The sequence below is a fragment of the Notolepis coatsorum genome (genome assembly GCF_963971535.1).
Source record: "Notolepis coatsorum genome assembly, chromosome: 20".
Lineage (NCBI taxonomy): Eukaryota > Metazoa > Chordata > Actinopteri > Aulopiformes > Paralepididae > Notolepis > Notolepis coatsorum.
The window spans coordinates 55,274,409-55,296,793 of NC_140184.1; the positions used below are offsets into that span (position 1 = coordinate 55,274,409).

General features: G+C 43.9%; 1 protein-coding gene across 1 annotated transcript in view; it reads left to right on the plus strand.

Moving 5' to 3' along the window:
- The window catches only part of LOC311247096 (AT-rich interactive domain-containing protein 3B), a gene marked incomplete at its 3' end in the record, with an annotated part of 129,297 nt that overhangs the window by 101,172 nt on the left and 5,740 nt on the right, over positions 1-22,385 (plus strand). The window contains exons 5-7 of the mRNA XM_084337407.1: positions 11,669-11,852; positions 14,429-14,688; positions 15,626-15,907. Coding sequence (XP_084193533.1) covers positions 11,669-11,852; positions 14,429-14,688; positions 15,626-15,907 — 726 coding nt within the window. The remainder of the gene's footprint in view (positions 1-11,668; positions 11,853-14,428; positions 14,689-15,625; positions 15,908-22,385) is intronic.

The window sequence follows — 22,385 nt, forward strand, 5'->3', positions numbered from 1 at the left end:
TTAATCACTGAGTGATCTAATATGCATATTATTCAGAGCGAGAGGGGGGGGGGATTGTGTTTCTCACATTGACGCTGTCTGTCTGTCGCGCGTCTACTGTGCCGAGTCAAGCGAGCACATTCAGCTGGGGACTAGAAAGGTGTGCTCAGTAGAGCACAGATGTCCGCTGCGCAGCCAGAGAAAAGATGGAATTAATGTACTGTATGCATTCAGAAGTGCTGAATAAATGTTTTATGGACCCATAATAGTGATTATTTATTATTTAAGTTATGTTTTGCCATAATCATATATTTCTCCATAATCATAATGTTCCACAACATTGGTAAAAAAAATCCTATTCTATGAATCATTTTCGGCCTTTCGGCTTTCGGTTCTCGGCCAACTGTTTTCTATTTTCAGTATCGGTTTCGGCCAAGAATTTCCCATTCGGTGCATCCCTATTATTTAGTATGGGTTGATACGTTGATCAGATGGATTGCAAACAAAGAAATGGATCAAGCTGAAAATAACGTTAGATTCCTCTTACCGTTCGCAGATGAGACTGGAGGAAAAATATTCCAATTATTTGACGTCGATCTGCTAGATCCATTTCCGGTTTGTATGACGCAATAAACGCCGAAATCATATTGATTATTGCGTTTAGAAAGCGATCCCAATGCACTCGAGTGTGTATCTAGATCCACGCTACAAGATATTACTGCCGGAAGATTCTCCCAGATGCACCGATCGCCACTTCCGGTTTGGCTTGGAGTGTAACCCGCCCGACATCCACCAGGCGGCGGTATTGAGGCGTTGCAATATCAGAACAGGGTCCAGCTGGGCGGCTACGTGGTGCAGTGGGCAAGGCGCTCACCACAAATACTGGAGGCTGGGCTCAAACAGATCATCTCCCTGTTCGAGCCCAGCGCTCCACATTGCTTTCAGTTTAGCTGGTCGTCCGCACTAATACACATTGGCAGTATTAGGGGGAGGGAAACTGATGGGTGGGGATCGGGCGTTGTGGACAGCGACTCCTACAGGTCGGTTGGTGCGCCTGCGCAGTAGAATCAGGAAGCGACAGGGGCGGGGCCCCTCCAAAGCCCAGACCCCCGACGCTGAAAGATCGAGCCGCGCAGGTGGAAAGATGCGACTGCTGTTACCTCGAGTATCGGAAGGGACTCGTGCTATGTATGACTTAGTCCACATTGCAGCCGGCTTGTCGGAGGCATGAAACAGCGTTCAAAGACAGGGGAGGGTTGAATTTGACGATACGAAATTGGGATGGGAGAAAAATAGAAAATGGGAGAAAAAGTGCATAAAAAAAAGAACAGGGTCCAGCTGCGTCCCGGAAGGGAGGCTGGATGAATTATGAATGCCATGGCGAAAAAAAGAAATATTTATTCTAAAAACGAGTTAACTAGTTTCTGGCGCACAACGCATGGCGGGCAATAACGAGTATTCTTGTTTTTGGCGTCCAAAGTGTTAAGGGAGATGTCAATCTGTTGTCGACGGTGGTAGTACATTTAGCTGTAAAAGCCTGATCAAGCTCAATAGCTTCTGTAACACGAACGCAACTACTCTGTACATGCCATTGTTGTTGTGATGTGGGAGCACACACGGGTTAAGGGAGAGGTGGGCTATCGCGTCATCGGTTCAGGAGAAGACGCGTATCTCTTGTAAAGATGGTAACACAAGGGGGCCGTCTTCAGAATTGCACACTCTGAAAGCCGGTCTCAGAAAGTACTAGCGTCTTCAGGCTGCCAGAACGCAGTGTGTCACTCCATCCTCCTCCAAAGGCTGCACCAACTGGGTGTTGAGGGCACAGCACTTGACTGGTTCTCCTCCTACCTCACAGACAGACACCAATTCATCTCCCTCTCCGGCCACACCTCTTCCCCCTCCCCAGTCACACAGGGGGTCCCCCAAGGCTCAGTCCTTGGCCCCCTGCTCTTCATCTGCTACATTCTCCCCCTTGGTCACATCATCCGTAAATACCACCTCAACTTCCACTGCTACGCTGATGACACCCAAATCTACATCAGTACACAATCCCCCCACAGCCCACCCCTCAGTCACATCGAATCCTGCATTACCGAACTCCAAACCTGGATGACTCACAACTTTCTCAAATTGAACAGTGACAAGACTGAACTTCTCATTATTGGCACCAAAACCACCCTCACCAGATCCGGACCCATCACACTCACCATCAATGACTCCACCATCACCCCCTAGTCCGAAAACTTGGTGTCCTCCTCGACCCCACCCTCTCATTTGACCCCCACGTCCGCTCCATCGTAAAAATATCATACTTTCACATTGCTAAAATCCGTCACTGGCACTGCCTCTCCCCCCCTGCTGTTGAATCCCTCATACACGCCTCCATCTCCTCCCGCCTGGACTACTGCAACTCCCTCCTCACTGGCATCACCTCCCGCTCCCTCCATAAACTGCAAATGGTCCAAAACTCAGCCGCCCGCCTCCTCACTAACACCCGGTCTCATGAACACATCACTCCTGTCCTCCACTCTCTCCACTGGCTCCCAATCAAACACAGCATAAACTTTAAAACACTACTCCTCACCTTCAAAGCCCTCCACAGCCTGGCCCCCCCCCCTACCTGACTGATCTCCTTCTTCACTACCGCCCCACCCGTTCCCTCCGGTCCTCCTCCACTGCCTCCCTCACTGTCCCGACATCCAAACTCAAAAACGTTGGTGATCGGGCCTTCTCTCGCACAGCACCCCGACTCTGGAACTCCCTCCCTCAGTCCATCAGAGACTCCCCTACACTCTCCACCTTCAAAGCTCGCCTCAAAACCCACCTGTTCTCCCTTGCCTTCAACCCCCCCCACCCATAAACCCCCCCCCCCCCCCCCCCTCCAACCTGATTGATGTCTGTCTCCTGTCTTTTTGTGCTATCATGCTGTCTTCCCTGTTCCCCCCCATGGTCTCATGTTCCTTTTGTTTTTGTTTCTTTGTTGTTTCTTTGTTTTTGTTTCTTTTCTTTGTTTTTGTTTCTTTGTTTTTACTTTGCTCCCGACTATTGTCAGCGACTTCGGGTAATTGAGAAGCGCTATATAAATTAAATGAATTATTATTATTATTTAGTTCCGTGTGGATGAAAGGTACATACGATCAAATACTTTGCCTGATACGACCGAAATCGGTTTAGTCTGGACATGGCCTCAGTCAGTCAACTACACAATGAAAACATACCCTCTTTGCGCCGCCCCTGTGCCTCAAATAGATCCGCTATCAACTCTATCTTTAATCTTTCAAAATGTTCAGTTGCTATCGCTATTAGCTCTATCTTTAATTTTTCAAAATGTACAGTTGCTATTGCATGCACTCATCTGTGTTTCACCACACACATGAGTGCATGCTTACCAACTGTCGGTCTGCAACACTACTATCACCAACATCTAAGAAGGGAGATCCCCCCTTGAATGGCCCTTCTAAGGTTTCTCTCCTCCACACTGCCTGTGGAGCTTTTTTCCCTATTGTTAAGTTTTAGTGAGTTTTTCCTTACCTTCGCGTGGGGTATATCTTGGAGTGCTTGCATTCTTTCATTTATTTGCATTCATCTAAAAATGTTTGGACCTTATGGTGTTCTTGTTCTGTTCTTGACTTATTGTTATGTTTTCTTCTTGACTTGTTTAAAGAAGACCTGTACGGCCCATGGGGACATTAACGTGTGTTGTCGGGCCCTATAAATAAATTTGATTTGATTTGATATCTCCATTGCCATTTATTTTGTCTCTTTTATGGGACCCATTTGTTTACATTTGGATCACTGATTTGTCCTTTAACATCATCAACATCATATAATCTTAAACATCATCATCAAGCGGCACGGTGGTGTAGTGGTTAACACTGTCGCCTCACAGCAAGAAGGTCCAGGGTTCGATTCCCGCTTGGGGACCAGGTTTCCATGATGCCAGTTACCCAGGTGGGGTATCTCCCAGGCCTTTCTGTGTGGAGTTTGCATGTTCTCCCCGTGCTCGCAAGGGTTTCCCCCCCCGATAAGATAAACCCAATGGAAAAACATGCACAACAACAGATCGCTAACGCTGTGGCGTCCTTGACGAAGACGGGCAGGAGCACTTGGATTGGTCCCCTGGCGCGGCCCTCGCCGACGCCTGTCTGCTCCCAGCTGCCCTTGGGGGGAAGGACGACGGGATGGGTTAATCGCAGAGATGAATCGCATCTGCGATCCTACAAAGAACAATGCATGCGTGTGTGTTCCGGTGTGTGTGTGTGTGCTAACCGTGTGTGCTAACCGCTAAACATTGAGGATAGTTGCATGCCAATTAAAGACCTCTGAACAGGTCCTGCATTATTATTATAAGCTCTCATTATTTCATGGAGAAACACACCGTTCTGCTCTCAGGAATATCCCTATTTTAATTTGTATAAGCCCAACTTCCATTAATATGTATTTATTAATTTGTCCACGGTTGACAGTTTTCTTGGCCTTTGCTTTACTTCATAGGGCCTTAAGTTTAGACCTGACGCTTCACTCATTAGCAATCCTTCCAGATGGCCGTATTGATAATGACATACAGTATCTAACAGGCTTATGGCCCCCTCCTCCTCCATCCAATATGACCACGGGACCAGGCCCAACCGGTGCCACGCCCCTCTGATCTCCACCCTGCCACTGGTCCATCAAGTGTCTGTCCCAGGCAAATGGCTTAGAGGCAACCTGGCCCAGGGCCTGTTGCTAACTTAAGACATTGAATCAGGGCTAATCTCCTGGCCTGATCACATTGCTATTTTACAAAGACATTAATGGGACCTATTCCAGGTTAAGAGCGGCCTGCAGCGGATGAAGGATTGGCTAGCATTAACCGCCAAGCCAAATCTGTCCCATCTCCCTGCGCCATGCCCAGCAGCAGTAACGGCTGTAGGGGTGTGGATTTACTCATCACAATCCCCTAAATGAGCTTCATTATACAGGCCTATACGGGAGCCCCCCACTGCCCAGGGATTAGCAGGTTGTCACAATCCCCCCCGCACCATACCGTGCTCACACATTGCACTTTTTGATTCTAGGACACACTACCAACAATGCCCCCCCCCCCCTTCTCTCCCTCCCTCCCTCCCTCCTCCTCTCCACTCCCCTCCACCTCCCCTCACACTCCCTACACGCTTTACTGAAGATAAGCTGTTGACAAGATTAATGCATCTGTATCAAAAGTCTAGAGCCGCTTCGCTTTGTGTTGTTTGCGAATCCCCTTTTCCAGGTCAAGCTGGTTTGCCTAACTGGCCTAATATGTTTCCAAGTCAAATGGAAAAGCCCACATGTCCTGCAGACAGTCGAGGGCAGCCATTCCAACCAGTCAAGACCGGTCAAGACAACACATATAACTGGATGAAATCATGGCGTAGTTCATCCCCAACGGCTCTGTTTACATGGCCACAGTATTGTGGATACTAGCCCATACATTATATCCCTGTTAAGGGCTTAGGCAAGATAAGGAGTTTACATGCACTGCCTCATCATCTGTCCACATGAGTAAATAGAATATTGAGATAATTACCATGGAAACAGAATGCAAAACAGAGTAAACAGAATAAGATGTTGACATGTGTCAGTATCCCAGCTAATATTGGCACATCCCAGGCATAACTAAAATATTCAGAATTCGAATAGGATGCCGACATGAATGCAGTCACTGTCATTCTCATCGTAACCACATTGGAATGGGACAGGTTGGAGAACATAGGTTGAATATAATCTCAATTTATCAGCAAAAAGACTGGAAGGAAAGAGTTGGCAACTGTTGGCATTAACCGCAGCACTGTTGGATATCACATGCATGAGTGTGTTAAGTCTATGATGAGGAGACGGTGGACTGTGGTAGTTTTGAACGAGGAATCTGGTAGCACTAAAGATGGCGGCAACAACGACACAACTTGCTACAAAATAAACATATTCAGAGGAAATAATTAAACGTGATCTGATTATTTACTACAAGTTTGATTAATCACAATCCGACAAAAGGCTGGGAATCCTACGGCAAGTGGTTGTGTAAAACCAGTGGATGGTGCATATACATAGAAGCTGGTCTAAGTGGAATAAGGGCATTTTTCTACCACAAAATCATTCTTTTTGACCAAATTAACCATTCTCTGTCAGTAATTTACTTGTGCCTTTTGAAATGAAAGAACACACCGTGTCATAGATGCAAAACACATTTCCTTTGTGCTGCCACTAGGGGCAGAGTGGCAAACCGTGAGTGAGTGAGTGAGTACTGTTTTTGTTTTTTTTCTCCAAATGTTAGCGTGGCGTGAGTTGATGTCCTTTAGGGCAGTGGTTCTCAACTGGTCTAGCCTCAGGACCCACATTTTTCCTTAGTCATTAAGTCGCAACCCAAATTTTTGAACCACTCTGATTTATTTCACATTGTTTTTGCTGTAATACACAATCCTTTGTGCACTGTTAAAAACATGAAATAAACAAAGAAAAGGGCTAAAAACCCAATGAAAAAAAAATAAATATATATATATATGCTTCTTGGCATACGCTGTTATCCATAGCAACGTACAGTACATCCGGGTGAACCATGCTCCAAAAAAAAGAGCTCCATTTCCTCGTCCATGGCTATTCATTTGAAATGTGATTCACTTCTGCTTTTTGCTCGTCAACTTTCACCTAGATCCCTTATCCCCCCCGCCAAGTGGGGTATCATTGGAAAGCTACACTCATTGGCTACAATGCTGACCAATCATTTTGTAACTCGAGAACCAAGGCACAGATTTGGTCGAGTGAGGTGGCGTTCGAACGGCAACAAATAGTTTTTTAATTCGTCATTTATATGTTCCGCGAAAAATGCAGCCCAGTCAAAATGGCTCCCACCAGTTGAAAACCATTGCTTTAGGGCATAGTAGCCAAGAAGATGTCATGGCTTAAAGATCCACGGAAATGTAGAAAATAAGGACAGCGTGTGAGAGGTCTAGTGCAGCGTGTGAGAGGTCTATTGAGAGGTTTAGGCCCTGTCCACACGAACACGGGGTGTTATGTAACCGTGATTTAATGTGCGCAGTTGCACTGTTCGTCCACACGCAACCGGGTTTTTGGAACACTGCAACCGTGGTCTTTCAAAACCAGAGTCCAGGGTGGAGTTTTGGGCTCACCCCGGTTGCATTGGTTGCGTGTGGACATAGTAGGGCTGTCCCCGACTAAGGATTTGGATAGTCGACTATGATTGGTCGAAATGAGCCGATAGTCGACTATTAGGCGACTATGATTATACATTTTTTTGAATAAAAAAAAAAGTATAATTTTATTTAATTATTATTATTTATTTTTTTCATTCCATTTGGGCTGTGGGGGTGCTTAATGTCTGAATGAGTCTACGGAAGGCTTCTTGTCCTCTGCAAAAGCATGCAATTGGTCCACTGATATTGATATTTGTCTAGTCTAGTGTGTTCATTAGATGGGTGAAATCCTCTTTCAGTGCCTCTGTGCCTGTTTTCTTAGGCGGTTAGCTTCTAGGCCTCTTTTATTTTGGAAAGAATGATAATTATTATTATTATTATTATTTTTTATATAATTTCTACTTTTCTTTTTTTTTTACTAAGAGGTTGGCAGTCGACTACGGCTCCTTTCGATCGATTAGTCGACTATTCGACTAATAGGGGTCAGCCCTAGGACATAGTAACCGAGATTATTTCCAGTGTTTGCGGCAGAGTAGGGCTGGACGGTATGGTCTAAAATGTATATCACGGTATAATTTGAAGCATATACGGTAACGGTATATATCACGGTATATTAATTTATCTTAAAATGTCTATATAAATGCTTCTGAAGGGGTAAAACACTGGTATTACACTCTTGTATTACTAGGACATATTTCACATAGTACAGAGGTATTTTAAGAACATTTATTGTGCAAAACTGCAATAGAAAAATGCAAAACCTTTTCTCAAGTTACTTCCATCTCTGAAAAACGCTTTTTTCATGAAATACAATCAAATCAAGCGGCACAAAGTGAAAATAAAAACTACAGCACGACAGGAGGTTTCTTTCCCTCAAACACAATATAACTCCAACATAACTTATGTTTGACAACGTAGAGAGAGAGAGAGCGAGAGAGCGTGAGCTGTAATAGGTTTGAGTTTGAGGTTTGAGCTTCCTAAGATGCTAGACAAATAGCTAGACAAATAGCTACATGCTGAGCTAACGTTAATTATATCATATCGAACCGATAGGAGCTTATCTTATCTAATCTTACGTGGATGTTTGATCGGGTAGTGGCACACGTGGTACCACCACGTAAGATTAGATAAGATAAGCTCCTATCGGTTCGATATGATGTAATTAACGTTAGCTTAGCATGTAGCTACCACGACCACAACACCAGTCAATCAGGGGGAGCTTCTTTGACTCGTATCTCGCCTTAGAATCACCAGAAAGGCTTTCGAAATAGTGAAATGCCATGTTGGCCTCAATATTTTCAAAACAAATCGTATGAAAATGTTATGAAATGAACAAGAATGTGATAAAACATGTAATAAAAACGGAACTCAATGCATGCATTTGATGGTAGAAATCAGTTTGTTACCCTCATACCAAGATGGCGGCGGTCTCGTGACATCAAGAGTGTCTTCGAGAATAAAACGATATAAAGAAACAAATAGCCAAATAAATGTGAAGTTATCTTTGAACATCTGTTGTTAAGCCTTGTCAATATACCCCCCCCCCCCCCCCCCCTTTCCTCACTAATGGAACTGGTGCAGCAGAGTCACGTTAGAACGTTAGCTTAGCGGCTAACGTTAGCCTGTTAGCTTAGCGGCTAACGTTAGCCCGTTGCTGTGCTAAAGCAAGTCTCTTAGCCTCCTTAGCCAAATTGAAATGCCAAAACTATATGGCAAGGTCCATGAACAAGTGGAGAAAAACTCAGTACAATTAAACACTATGCAACGACCACTGCAAACGTTGAGTGAATCGTCAAGTAACGTTAACGTCATTGCTACTGCTGTGACTAGCTGCTCTAGTCTACCGGTCACAAGGTATAGTCAAAATCCATACCGTAGTGCAAATTCATACCGTTTATACCGTATACCGTTTATACCGTCCACCCCTACGGCAGAGCTGTCCCAAGTAGCTGCGGCTACCAACTAAGCTCATGTGTTGTCAAGTTATTGTTATAAGGAACCCAGTCCTAACTACAACAGTCTGCATCCCCTTAACAATTGTTTGTATTGAGCCGTATTGTATTGTACCCATTCTGCAATCTGTTAAATAACGTTTTCATCCATTCATTCTACTAGCGTTAACGTTACTATGCTAATGTATGCTAGCCGCAATGCTAACTATTATAATGGCAAATCCCAATCACATTAGCATGTAAGCTAACAACATCAGCGATCTTTTTGTGAGACTAAACTCCGCTCTTGGTGGTAAATTGTGTTGATGTTGGTTCTGTTTCATCAACAAATGAGGCAGAACACACAGTGAATGTATCCTTTTTTTGTTTATTGCACTTTGTTTCTTGCTGCAAATAAATGCTATCTTGCTAATGTTCACGCGAGGTAATTTAAAGATGGCAGGTTTCTGTTTTGAGCAGGACGTGTAGTGACGCGTTCAACCCTTCTGATTGGTTGAAAATGGCCTTCATGTTTGAACTACATCACCACCTATTGCTTTGGCATTGTACTACATGTATATTAGTGGATTTTACAGTTACCGTGAGTATGCAGTAATTTTTTTTAACCACTGTGTGAAAACCTCAGTGTCAAAAATACCCGTGATCGTGTGGACTGGGCCTTAGGCCATGTCCACACTAAAACGATTTTGGTCTGTTTCGTTTTCATTTTAAAAAAGTTTTCCGTAAACATGAAATCGTTTTAAAAAAACGAGTGCGTCCTAATGAGAACACTGAACCGCTGAAACGCTGCCGCAAAAAAACACCAAAAGCAGAGAAGAAGAATGGAGCATGCGCAGTTTGCACCTACCAGCGCCTACCTACCGCCAAAAAAAACAGAAGAAGAGAAGGACAACACTTGTCCCTGTGTGTGTCCAGTCATTTCGACTAGCAAACGTTGTCTGTATTTAGTTGGTTAGCTATTTAGCTAATGTGGATAGCATTTTTAATAGCATCAATGCTAGCTGGCTGGCTAGTGTCTACAGCTTTATTTACTAAATTATGGAGGCTTTTTAATCGTCAAGGTAAGAGAGGATTTGTCATGATCAACTGAAGGCGTATGCTATGGAACAATATGTGCTTGGGTTTTCAGAAAAAGGCCAGCTATGTGACGCTAATCTCTAGTTAGTATCGTGTATTGCATCAGTGTAAAGTGTAAGCACAGCAGAGCCCCGCTCCGCTTCAGACAGAGAGCACAGCGCGTGTGTGAGCATGCATGTGTGTCATGTGTGCGTCATCAGTTCAGGAGAAGACGCGTATCGCTTGTAAAGATGGTGGCGCAACGGGGGGCGTCTTCAGGCGTCTTCAGAATTGCGCATTCTGGGACCTGGTATCAAAAAGTACTGTCTTCAGGCTGCCAGAACTCAGTTCCGTGTGGCAGAACGATGCAAACGATCAAATACTTTGCCTAAAACGACATTGTTTTAGTGTGGACATGGCCTTAGTGCAGCGTGTGAGGTTTAGTGCAGCGTGTGAGAGGTTTAGTGCAGCGTGTGAGAGGTCTAGTGAGAGGTTTAGTGCAGTGTGTGAGAGGTCTAGTGAGAGGTTTAGTGCAGTGTGTGAGAGGTTTAGTGCAGCGTGTGAGAGGTCTAGTGAGAGGTTTAGTGCAGTGTGTGAGAGGTCTAGTGAGAGGTTTAGTGCAGTGTGTGAGAGGTCTAGTGAGAGGTTTAGTGCAGCGTGTGAGAGGTTTAGTGCAGCGTGTGAGAGGTCTAGTCAGAGGTTTAGTGCAGCGTGTGAGAGGTCTAGTGAGAGGTTTAGTGCAGTGTGTGAGAGGTCTAGTCAGAGGTTTAGTGCAGCATGTGAGAGGTTTAGTGAGAGGTTTAGTGCAGTGTGTGAGAGGTCTAGTGAGAGGTTTAGTGCAGTGTGTGAGAGGTCTAGTGAGAGGTTTAGTACAGCGTGTGAGAGGTCTAGTGAGCGGTTTAATGCAGCGTGTGAGAGGTCTAGTGAGAGGTTTAGTGCAGCGTGTGAGAGGTCTAGTGAGAGGTTTAGTGCAGCGTGTGAGTCTAGTGAGAGGTTTAGTGCAGTGTGTGAGAGGTTTAGTAGATTTTTTGGCACATTATATTTTTGTGCAAAAAATAGGAAGGAAAAACACTTCAGAACTTCACTCTCAGAGCTAGCTGGCTTGCTGGCTGGCTACTGGCTAGCTGGGATAACTGTTTCAGCATGTGATGTCAGTGAAATAATAAGCTCTGATTGGTCTACTTTTCAGTGTGTGATGTATGTGAAATACTTCAGTTTCGATTTGTTTCTACTTTTGTGGGGATAGCCAGACATACGGACAGAACAACGCTGTTCTAGACATCGGGATACACTGTAAAAAAAATCTTCTCCACAATACAATATAGTCTGAGCGACTATGTTGTAGTTCTAAGACCCTGACTTTCACGCAGGCACACTTTCATTTGGGGTCTGTTTTCATTTCAAAAGCATCGGCCGCCATCTTTGCCATATGACAAATCTTCCCTCAATGACTCCTTACATTTCAAATGATCTCTGCTTATAATCGTCCTTGTTTGTCGGTGTGTCGCCCACCAGGTACCCCAGTGAACCGCATTCCCATCATGGCCAAGCAGGTGCTGGACCTGTACATGCTCTACAAGCTGGTGACGGAGAAGGGAGGCCTGGTGGAGGTCATCAACAAGAAGATCTGGAGGGAGATCACTAAAGGACTCAACCTGCCCACCTCCATCACCAGTGCCGCCTTCACCCTGCGCACACAGTACGTGTGTGTGTGTGTGTGTGTGTGTGTGTGTGTGTGTGTGTGTGTGTGTGTGTGTGTGTGTGTGTGTGTGTGTGTGTGTGTGTGTGTGTGTGTGTGTGTGTGTGTGTGTGTGTGTGTGTGTGTGTGTGTGTGTGTGTGTGTGTGTGTGTGTGTGTGTGATGCAATCGAAACATATCTCCAAAAATGTTGGTTTTGTTTGACAATATGTCATGATATTACACTCTTTAAAAACATCTGTTGTCCCCAAGTAAACACTGATATGTTTAGTACATGCATGCAGTGCATTAGGGCTGGGCAGGGCAGTATCTCAATACTATAGTTTACAGTCTTTCAATGGGATCATATGGTGATAACATTTTGGTATTTCTACTGATAGATTATGACGAATAAATTAATTAATATGTTGATATATGGATAATATGTTGATATATGGATAGCCTGGAATATTATCATAATATGTCGATATATGGATAGCCTGGAATATTATCCTAATATGTCGATATATGGATAATATGTGGACATATTGATAGCCTGGAATATATCTATTCTATCATTTGAAAGTTACAGATTCTTTGAGGACTGTCACATTTAACACTTCCACGCTGTACATTGTGATCAATGGCAATTGAGTGATTTAAATGAACCATCATGGGATTATTTAAAGTGTGATTTTGCATAGCATGTGAGCAGATATAGTTTTTCTTATGAGATATTGTGATATTGATTTATTTTCTATTGATATTGATTTCTATAATCACCCATTCCTACTCTGTGTGCATACAGTACATGCTTGCGCATGTGTGTAAGTGTGTGTGTGTGTGTGTGTGTGTGTGTGTGTGTGTGTGTGTGTGTGTGTGTGTGCGTGCGCGTGCGCGTGTGCTTCAGGGGTGTAGGAAATAATCAATTGAAATAATCAATGCATTGCGAAGCATCAATATGAATGTGGTCATTGAACCCGATCAATAAGTATAGTTGGAATTGAAATTATTTAAATCAATGTTTATTTATTTAATTAACATATAAACAGTGGTGTGAATTAATAATATGATATAAGAATGATTGCTTTGATCTGAGGCCAAAATGTAAAATCTTATAATAAAATAAATCTGTACCAAAAGCACAAGAATTGAATCCCTATAGGGTTGAATCATTAAACCCCTAGAGAGAGAGAGAGAGTGTGTGTGTGTGTGTGTGTGTGTGCGTGTGTGTGTGTGTGTGTGTGTGGGGGGGGGGGGTTTACTTGCACGTTACTTGCATGTATGTATGTATGTGTGTGTGTGTGTGTGTGTGTGTGTGAGCACGTCGGTGTGTGCATGTGTCATTACTACTGTCCAGCTGGTAACCACAGGCCCTGAAGGACGTTTTTATATGCGAGTATGTGTCCGTATGCATGTGTGCATGTTTGTGTTTGTACTGTACGTGTGTGTGTGTGTGTGTGAGTGTGTGTTCCTTTTCCTTAAACCAGTCACCTTGTCTTCCCACATTTTTGTCCCCGCCATCCATTACATCACACACAAGTCCATTGATTCCATAGATTTATTGATGTGATTTGGGTCAGAGTTCAGAATGACTAAGGTGGGCTTTGACTGAAGACTCGGCTGCTCAGACTGGGTGCTGCTCGGGCTCAGTGTGTAAAGCCTCTGTGTAGCGCCGTAGTAATACTACCACTGTTCTATCCTGTTGACTAGTAGAGTGCCCTAATGAACCTTTATGTATTTTTAATGCTAGCTGGCTGTTGTGCGGCAACAGTCCACTGGCTTGGCCTTATCTAATGGACGCTGCTCTTAGCTCCTGCTATTGATCCCCCCCCACTGTCCTCTCTTCCATGATGCACCCTGCCTGCATCCCATAATGTGTTTTTATGAGGTGGAAAAATGCCAGTGCTGTGACTGTGCATACTTTAGAGCCCCCTGTCACTCTGTCTGCTATATATATATATATATATATGAATTGTATGGATGTGCAGTGGACTGATGAAGTGAGGTGAATGACCTGTGTTACTATGTTTACATGCGGACAGCAGTTTGGATACTAAGTAACATTCGTCTTAAAGGAACGCGCCAACATTTTGGGAAATGCCGGTTAGCCTTCGGGAGAGGTGTTAGTTGGACAATGCCTAGGCTAACCGGCCATGTCCGCTTCCATTCATTGAGCTAAGCTAGGCTAACGTGCAGCTAGATAGCTTTCTACTGAACGCACAGAGAGGAAACTGGTATCAATCTTATTGTCTCTCTCTCTGGAGAAGATGGTAAGCTAATTTCCCAAAATGTTGGCGTGTTCCTTTAAGTAGTCAGGACAACAAGGTGTTCATATGATTCTGTCCTAGTTTGTCTTGTATATGTGAGGAGACAGAATATTTTGTGTATAGACACATTTTTTTTTTAAGTTTCTTTTCAGTTTTTTTTTTAATGTTATTCTCAGGAGTATTTGCTTGTTTGTTGCAAACCGATTTATTGTACACAGGATATGCCATTTATGTTCACTCCGTCAAAGGCGTACTGAGTATCCTGATGATAATATTGAAATGTTAATATGGCCCATGTGTTTGTTGGTTTGTTTGTTTTTGTGTCTAGGTACATGAAGTATCTGTACCCGTATGAGTGTGAGAGGAAAGGGCTTAGCTCCCCCGGCGAGCTCCAGGCGGCCATCGACAGTAACCGGCGCGAGGGCCGTCGCCCCAGCTACAGCAGCAGTCTCTTCCGCTTCTCTCCCTCCCCCAGCACAGCCCCGCACATCCTGTCCCCTCCCAAGATGCACCTGTCGGCTCTGGGGGCCGGAGCTTCGGGGGCCCTCAATGGCCTGCAAGCCTCACCTGGTCCCTCCCTAAAGAAAGGTAGGGTGGGAGGGACTCGATTAGCACCACACCAAGGAATAAAAGACACAAGAGATGTTTGATAACATATGACATATTACTACCACTACTAGATGTAATGTAAATGGACATTTCCTAGGCTACTTTCTATAAACATGGTAGAATATGGAGGGAGGGGGTTGGGTAGGTAGTATGCTTGTGCACTACATAACTCTCACCTCTTTAGGGCGGAATGGAGCGCAGCTTTCATCAAAATATTAATAGTGAAGTAGCGCCCTCTGTCGCAATCAAGTGAAACTACAGCTGATTATTTGGGGGGGGGGGGGGGGGGGGGGGGGGCAGTAAAAAAAGCCAACAGTAAATGTGATTATCTTTTCAATGATCGACAGAGGTTGATTTATACATTTTGAACGCTCTTGGAAAACATTTTTGACCATTGACCCTGTTAGTAATGTAATATACTGCACTGTGTCATCATTGCATTCTGCCACTGGCCATCAAAGCTATGTGTGTGTGTGAAGTTCATCCAGGTGTTTGAGGCCATGTGTGAACCTGGAGGCCCCAGGGCCCAGCCCATAGCACGGCTTCGTGGCCTCGCCTTTTTACTACTGATTAATAACACGGTTCCCACGACCGGCGACCCTTTATGGCCAGTGTGTTTTAAAGCCTTCTGTCCACATGAATGGGAATCCCACTTGATAACTGTCATTACCCGCTCCTCTTATCTGATCCTACTCTTGACTCGGCTGGAATGCCGCTCCATTGGTGACCCTGACAGTAGTTGTTGTTTTGAAAACAGCATAGCTCATAGCTCATAGCTCACTTGACCAGACCTTGTTGAATCGCACCTTCTGATCAGTCTTCAACTTTGAACTGCTTTGAAATGACAGAATCTCCACTGCTATTGTAAATCGTGTCCACTTTGTCAACTCTTCCTCTCCCCCCCCCACCCCCCCAGACGACTTGACCGCCTCCATGCTGGCGGTGCGACCCTCCATGGCCCTGGCGCTGGGGCATCATCATCAGCAGGTGGCCGGGCTTGCACGGGCTGCCACCCTGGAGCAGCTGAGGGAGAAGCTAGAGACGGGGGTGGGCGAAGGCCCCGAGAGGAAGATGGCGCGCCTGGCGGAGGAGCAGCAGCGTCTGATGCAGCAGGCCTTCCAGCACAACCTGCTGGCCATGGCCTCCCAGGTGCCCATGAACCTGCGGCTGGGGGCCACGCCCACTGTCATCGCCAGGGGTAAGAGACGCACTTACACATACAGATGTTTGTATCACCAGGGGTAAGAGACACACTTACACATACACATACAGATGTTTGTATCACCAGGGGTAAGAGACGCACTTACACATACACATACAGATGTTTGTATCGCCAGGGGTAAGAGACGCACTTACACATACACATACAGATGTTTGTATCACCAGGGGTAAGAGACACACTTACACATAGACATACAGATGTTTGTATCACCAGGGGTAAGAGACGCACTTACACTTACACATACAGATGTTTGTATCACCAGGGGTAAGAGACACACTTACACATAGACATACAGATGTTTGTATCACCAGGGGTAAGAGACACACTTACACATACACATACAGATGTTTGTATCACCAGGGGTAAGAGACGCACTTACACATACACATACAGATGTTTGTATCACCAGGGGTAAGAGACACACTTACACATACACATACAGATGTTTGTATCACCAGGGGTAAGAGACGCACTTACACATACACATACAGATGTTTGTATCGCCAGGGGTAAGAGACGCACTTACACATAGACATACAGATGTTTGTATCACCAGGGGTAAGAGACGCACTTACACATACACATACAGATGTTTGTATCGCCAGGGGTAAGAGACACTCTTACACATACACATACAGATGTTTGTATCACCAGGGGTAAGAGACGCACTTACACATACAGATGTTTGTATCACCAGGGGTAAGAGACGCACTTACACATACAGATGTTTGTATCACCAGGGGTAAGAGACGCACTTACACATAGACATACAGATGTTTGTATCACCAGGGGTAAGAGACGCACTTACACATAGACATACAGATGTTTGTATCACCAGGGGTAAGAGACGCACTTACACATAGACATACAGATGTTTGTATCACCAGGGGTAAGAGACGCACTTACACATACAGATGTTTGTATCACCAGGGGTAAGAGACGCACTTACACATACACATACAGATGTTTGTATCACCAGGGGTAAGAGACGCACTTACACATAGACATACAGATGTTTGTATCACCAGGGGTAAGAGACGCACTTACACATACACATACAGATGTTTGTATCACCAGGGGTAAGAGACGCACTTACACATACAGATGTTTGTATCACCAGGGGTAAGAGACGCACTTACACATACACATACAGATGTTTGTATCACCAGGGGTAAGAGACACACTTACACATACACATACAGATGTTTGTATTGCCAGGGGTAAGAGACGCACTTACACATACACATACAGATGTTTGTATCACCAGGGGTAAGAGACGCACTTACACACATACAGATGTTTGTATCACCAGGGGTAAGAGACGCACTTACACATACACATACAGATGTTTGTATCACCAGGGGTAAGAGACACACTTACACTTACACATACAGATGTTTGTATCACCAGGGGTAAGAGACGCACTTACACATACAGATGTTTGTATCACCAGGGGTAAGAGACACACTTACACATACAGATGTTTGTATCACCAGGGGTAAGAGACGCACTTACACATACACATACAGATGTTTGTATCACCAGGGGTAAGAGACACACTTACACATACAGATGTTTGTATCACCAGGGGTAAGAGACGCACTTACACATACAGATGTTTGTATCACCAGGGGTAAGAGACGCACTTACACATACAGATGTTTGTATCACCAGGGGTAAGAGACACACTTACACTTACACATACAGATGTTTGTATCACCAGGGGTAAGAGACGCACTTACACATACACATACAGATGTTTGTATCACCAGGGGTAAGAGACGCACTTACACATAGACATACAGATGTTTGTATTGCCAGGGGTAAGAGACGCACTTACACATACAGATGTTTGTATCACCAGGGGTAAGAGACACACTTACACATACACATACAGATGTTTGTATCGCCAGGGGTAAGAGACGCACTTACACATACAGATGTTTGTATCACCAGGGGTAAGAGACGCACTTACACATACACATACAGATGTTTGTATCGCCAGGGGTAAGAGACGCACTTACACATACACATACAGATGTTTGTATCACCAGGGGTAAGAGACACACTTACACATACACATGTTTGTATCGCCATCCATTGATTTAGGTACATTTAGGGGTGGGGCGATATGGAAGAGATTTTTGTCATGATAATCACAAGGAGTTTTTGATGATGTCGAGATCTGTCATGATCCAATTTATAATCCAGTTAATCATCCAGTTGATGTTCATTGCGTTGAAAATAAATGTATGGTAAAGAATAATGTAGAGAAAAAAGTGTTGCACACTCCACCTCCATATGTATTTCTCATTTGGATGATGCGCCAGCCATTCTGCACGACGCCGAAGGGCCCAAACGTCATCTAATAAAAGAGGAATGCATGCGGAGCTCGAGTGTGCAACACTTTCTTTTCCTTTTTCAAGTCTACTTCCTGTGATCAATGATATATACGTCAACACCTCAAAACTATCGTAGCTATGCAACATGTTTCTTTTCCATTATATTATAACGAGTAATATCAAACAAAAACCTTAGTCATTTTGTGAAATTATATTCCCTCAAATATTTCAGATCTCATGTTGTGAGAAAGTGGAACACGAGGACAAGCAAAATACCTTAACTTTGTAAATTTTTCTCATTTCTCTATCTATATATATTTCATGAACAAGGACATGCTATTCTGTACAGACTTTCATATGTATGTATATTACCCCATATGCGTATCTTATATTTGTAGAATTGAAATGCAGTGCAGTGATGCACAGTATGCAGTGATACTTACTTTCAGATTGATGTATTATGTTTTGCAAAAAGAAGAGCACTTAAATCCCCATACTAATTAACCCATCGCAAGCTTATTATTCTCTTGAGATTTATGAGTCAACCATGATCACGTTGCTACACACTAGAGTTCCATGCATTCCTCTTTGTGACTATGCCCTTTGGCTGTGTTTTGGATCTAATGTAATAACACATACTTTTCTTGGTGCCTCAATGCTTTGTCATCATGGTAGTGAACATGTGAAATCTATTCACCTCTCTGTTTAAATACCACCTTTTATTTCTGATAGTTAGAGAGCAAGAGAACTGTATAGCCAAGCTTTTTTCCTTTTCCTCATGTTAAATCTTCTCTGAGACATTCCACAAGTTCTCGTGTTCTGATTTAAAATGGTTACTTCTACAATAGGAAAATAATAACTTTTATATCCCAGTACATACCCAAGTAAATGGAAGATTGCTGCTCCACTTCTACAAGGTCCAATTGCATGTTCTTGGTATCTAGGGACATCTATGGACCCCAGGGAATGTATTCCCAGTGTCAGAAATATTGTGTCTATTACTATTCTTGAGTATATATTGTAATGAACCAAAGGAGAATATCAATTATTTGTCCATCTTTACGGAGAATAACACCATGCTAACATTGACCAAAAGTGAAATTCAGCACCTTATTGAGATCAAGTGTACTAAAAATCTAAGCAAATGAACAAAGGGCAGATGATTTATGTTTTTTTTGTCGATACAGTACAGCATTTTGCCATCCAGACACATTCAATATGAAATATGAATATATAATATCAGGCCTATAAATTACCTTATTATGGCCAAGTCATACATCTACTGTATGGATCGGACCAAATCTCCTCTTTCCAATAACTAAATCTGGATTTAGTACCACCAGGCGCCCGATATAGGGCAGGAAAGACTGAATGAAATCTACTCTAAGTATAGTTACTTTTGTATAATGTCCATAGCTCTGCCATTTTTTACCAGATTGAGATCAGATTTTTTTTGCTACGTTCACAGAAAGGTAAATAAATAATATATGTTGTATTTTATGGAAATAGCGTTGAAATTTGTTCGACCCGTGAGATATAAACACGAAAATCACATCAATATTTATTTTACTCGTCAAGCGGCTGCAGCTTTGACTGTGGTTGGTGTGAGTTGGGTAGTGTAGTTTTATGAAATGTCTATGTCCATCAAAAGCCCTCGGTCTCCTCTTTCTTAGGACTACAACGATTTCATGACGGCGGCATGTCCTCGCGTCTAAATCATCCAGTTTCCGATGCAATGCGCTGAGATTTTTATAAGCTCATATTTAGCTAATAACACTTAAAATCATTGCTAAACAAACGTGGTGCTGAAAATATACACGTTGACTGCTGTTTTGATAGGGTTAGGGTCTTTACTCTTGGCTACATTTGAAAAAGAAATGCAACATTACTTAACCTCTTCCACCCGTCCGGCCAAATGACATCACGTCATAAATCATTCTGTCTAGACTGTCTGACATAATTATCGTTTTTTTTCTTTCAAGCGTATTCAAGAGTAAACATCCTAACCATGTCACAACAGCAGTCGTAGTGTATATTTTCAGCAATATGTTTGTTTACCAATAGGTTAAAGTGTTATTAGTGAGATTTTAGTTTTTGAAATGTGTTGTTTTAATCGCGGATATCCGCCATTTTAGCGGCCATCGCTGAATGATGCCGATTGTAGTCATTTTGAGAAGAGGACATTCAGAGCTCTCAATGAGCGTTGGAATTTCTAAAAACTACACTTCCCAACAGCTTCTAGCTGCCTTCAAGCAAATGACTAGTGTATGAATTTCTTTAATTTCTCTTATTACTTGGGATTATATACCATAAAACTGAACGTTATTGGCATATATTGAAGCGCAGTTAGTTTGTCTCCCCTATTGTGAACATTTAGCAACCATCCAATTTGAAATCAGTTTAAAAATAGCGGAGCTGTCGCAAGAATAAAAAACCTACTGTACATACAGTAGATTTCATTCTCTGTTCTTCAGGCACGCCTGGTGATACTAAATCCAAATTGAACACTGCCATTGGAAAGAGTAGATTTGGCCCAATCCATAGTGTGCAAGTTGGCTATAATAAGGTAATTTATAGGCCTCATATTCTATATTCTTTTTTTTTTATCCACTTTTTCTCCTCCTGTTTTTCTGTATTTTCCTCCCATCCCAATTTAGTCGTTATGCCAATTCCCCCCTCCCCTTCCTGGTCGTTGCACGCATGTGCCCCCCACTGGTCGGTCTAGGGAGCCCTGAAGTCTATCATCACATGCTTCCTCCGATACATATGAGACAGCCAGCAGCCTCTTTTCACCTGACAGCGCGGACTCTCATTGGTGAAGTGTAACGTGTGGGAGGTCACACTACCTTCACCATTTCCCTCCCTCGCTGTGCAGGCGCCCTGACCGACCTGTAGGAGTCGCTGTTTACAACGACCAGATTACCACCCACCGGCTTCCCTCCCGCTGACACCGCCAATTGTGTCAGTATGACGGCCCGCCAAGCCAGAGGCACCTCTGACAGCCGGATTCGATACCAGTGTCTCTTGTGGTGGTGACGAGCGCTTAGTCCGCTGCGCCACCCAGCCGCCCTCATATTCTATATTCTATAATAATATTTCAAATTGCATGGGTCCGGATGGCAGAATTCAGTACTGTATCTACAAAATCTTCTGTTTAATCATCTTCCCTTTATTAATTTCCTTAGATTTTTGTACACGTGATCTCAAGAAGGTACTGAACGAGCTCAGTGGCAGTTTCTTATGTCTGGTCATTTTTAGCATGGTGTTATTCACCGTCAAAGATACAAAGAAAAATCATATTCTCCTTTGTTTCATCACAATTTAAGCAAGCCTAGTAATAGACACAATATTTCTGACACTGGGAATACATTCACCGAGGTCAATAGATGTCCCTAGATACCAAGAACATGCAAATGGACCTTGTAGAAGTGGAAAACTAGCGTGAGCTCAAAAGCACAGAACCGGACGACACAAGTTGTTCCGCTAGTGAAAACAACACTTCCGGTCGGGGGGTTTCAAAATAAAAGAGCATAGAATTTCTCAAACTCTGATAGTGTACCCATGTGGAACGTCCCTGTACAGCTTTCCTTTCTTTTTTTTTTATCCACTTTTTCTCCTTATTTTCTATTTTTCTCCCATCCCAATTTCGTATCGCCAATTCTCCCCTTCAATTCTCCCCTCCCCTGTCTTGAACATTGCTAGACTATGCCTTCCACTGGTCGGCTGTAGTGAGGATAGAAGCCTTGCATCACGTGTCCCCTCCGGTACACGAGGAAGCAGCCTGTCGCATCTTTTCACCAGACAGCGCGGACTCTCAGTGGCGAGGAGTACGCATGGGAGGCTCACGCTGCCCCCGATACTTCTTGTCTCTGCTGTACAGGCGTCACCCGACCGACCTGTAGGAGTCGCTGTCCACAACGTCCAATGCCCACCCATCGACTTCCACCCGCCGACTCTGCCAATTGAGATAGTATGACGACTGGCCCAAGCCGCAGGCAATGCTGACTCGGGGAGTCGAGACCGGAGTCTCTTGCATTGGTGACGAGCGCAATCTCCGCTACGCCACCCAGCCGCCTTCCTGTACTGCTTTCTTTTCAAGGCTGTACACCGAC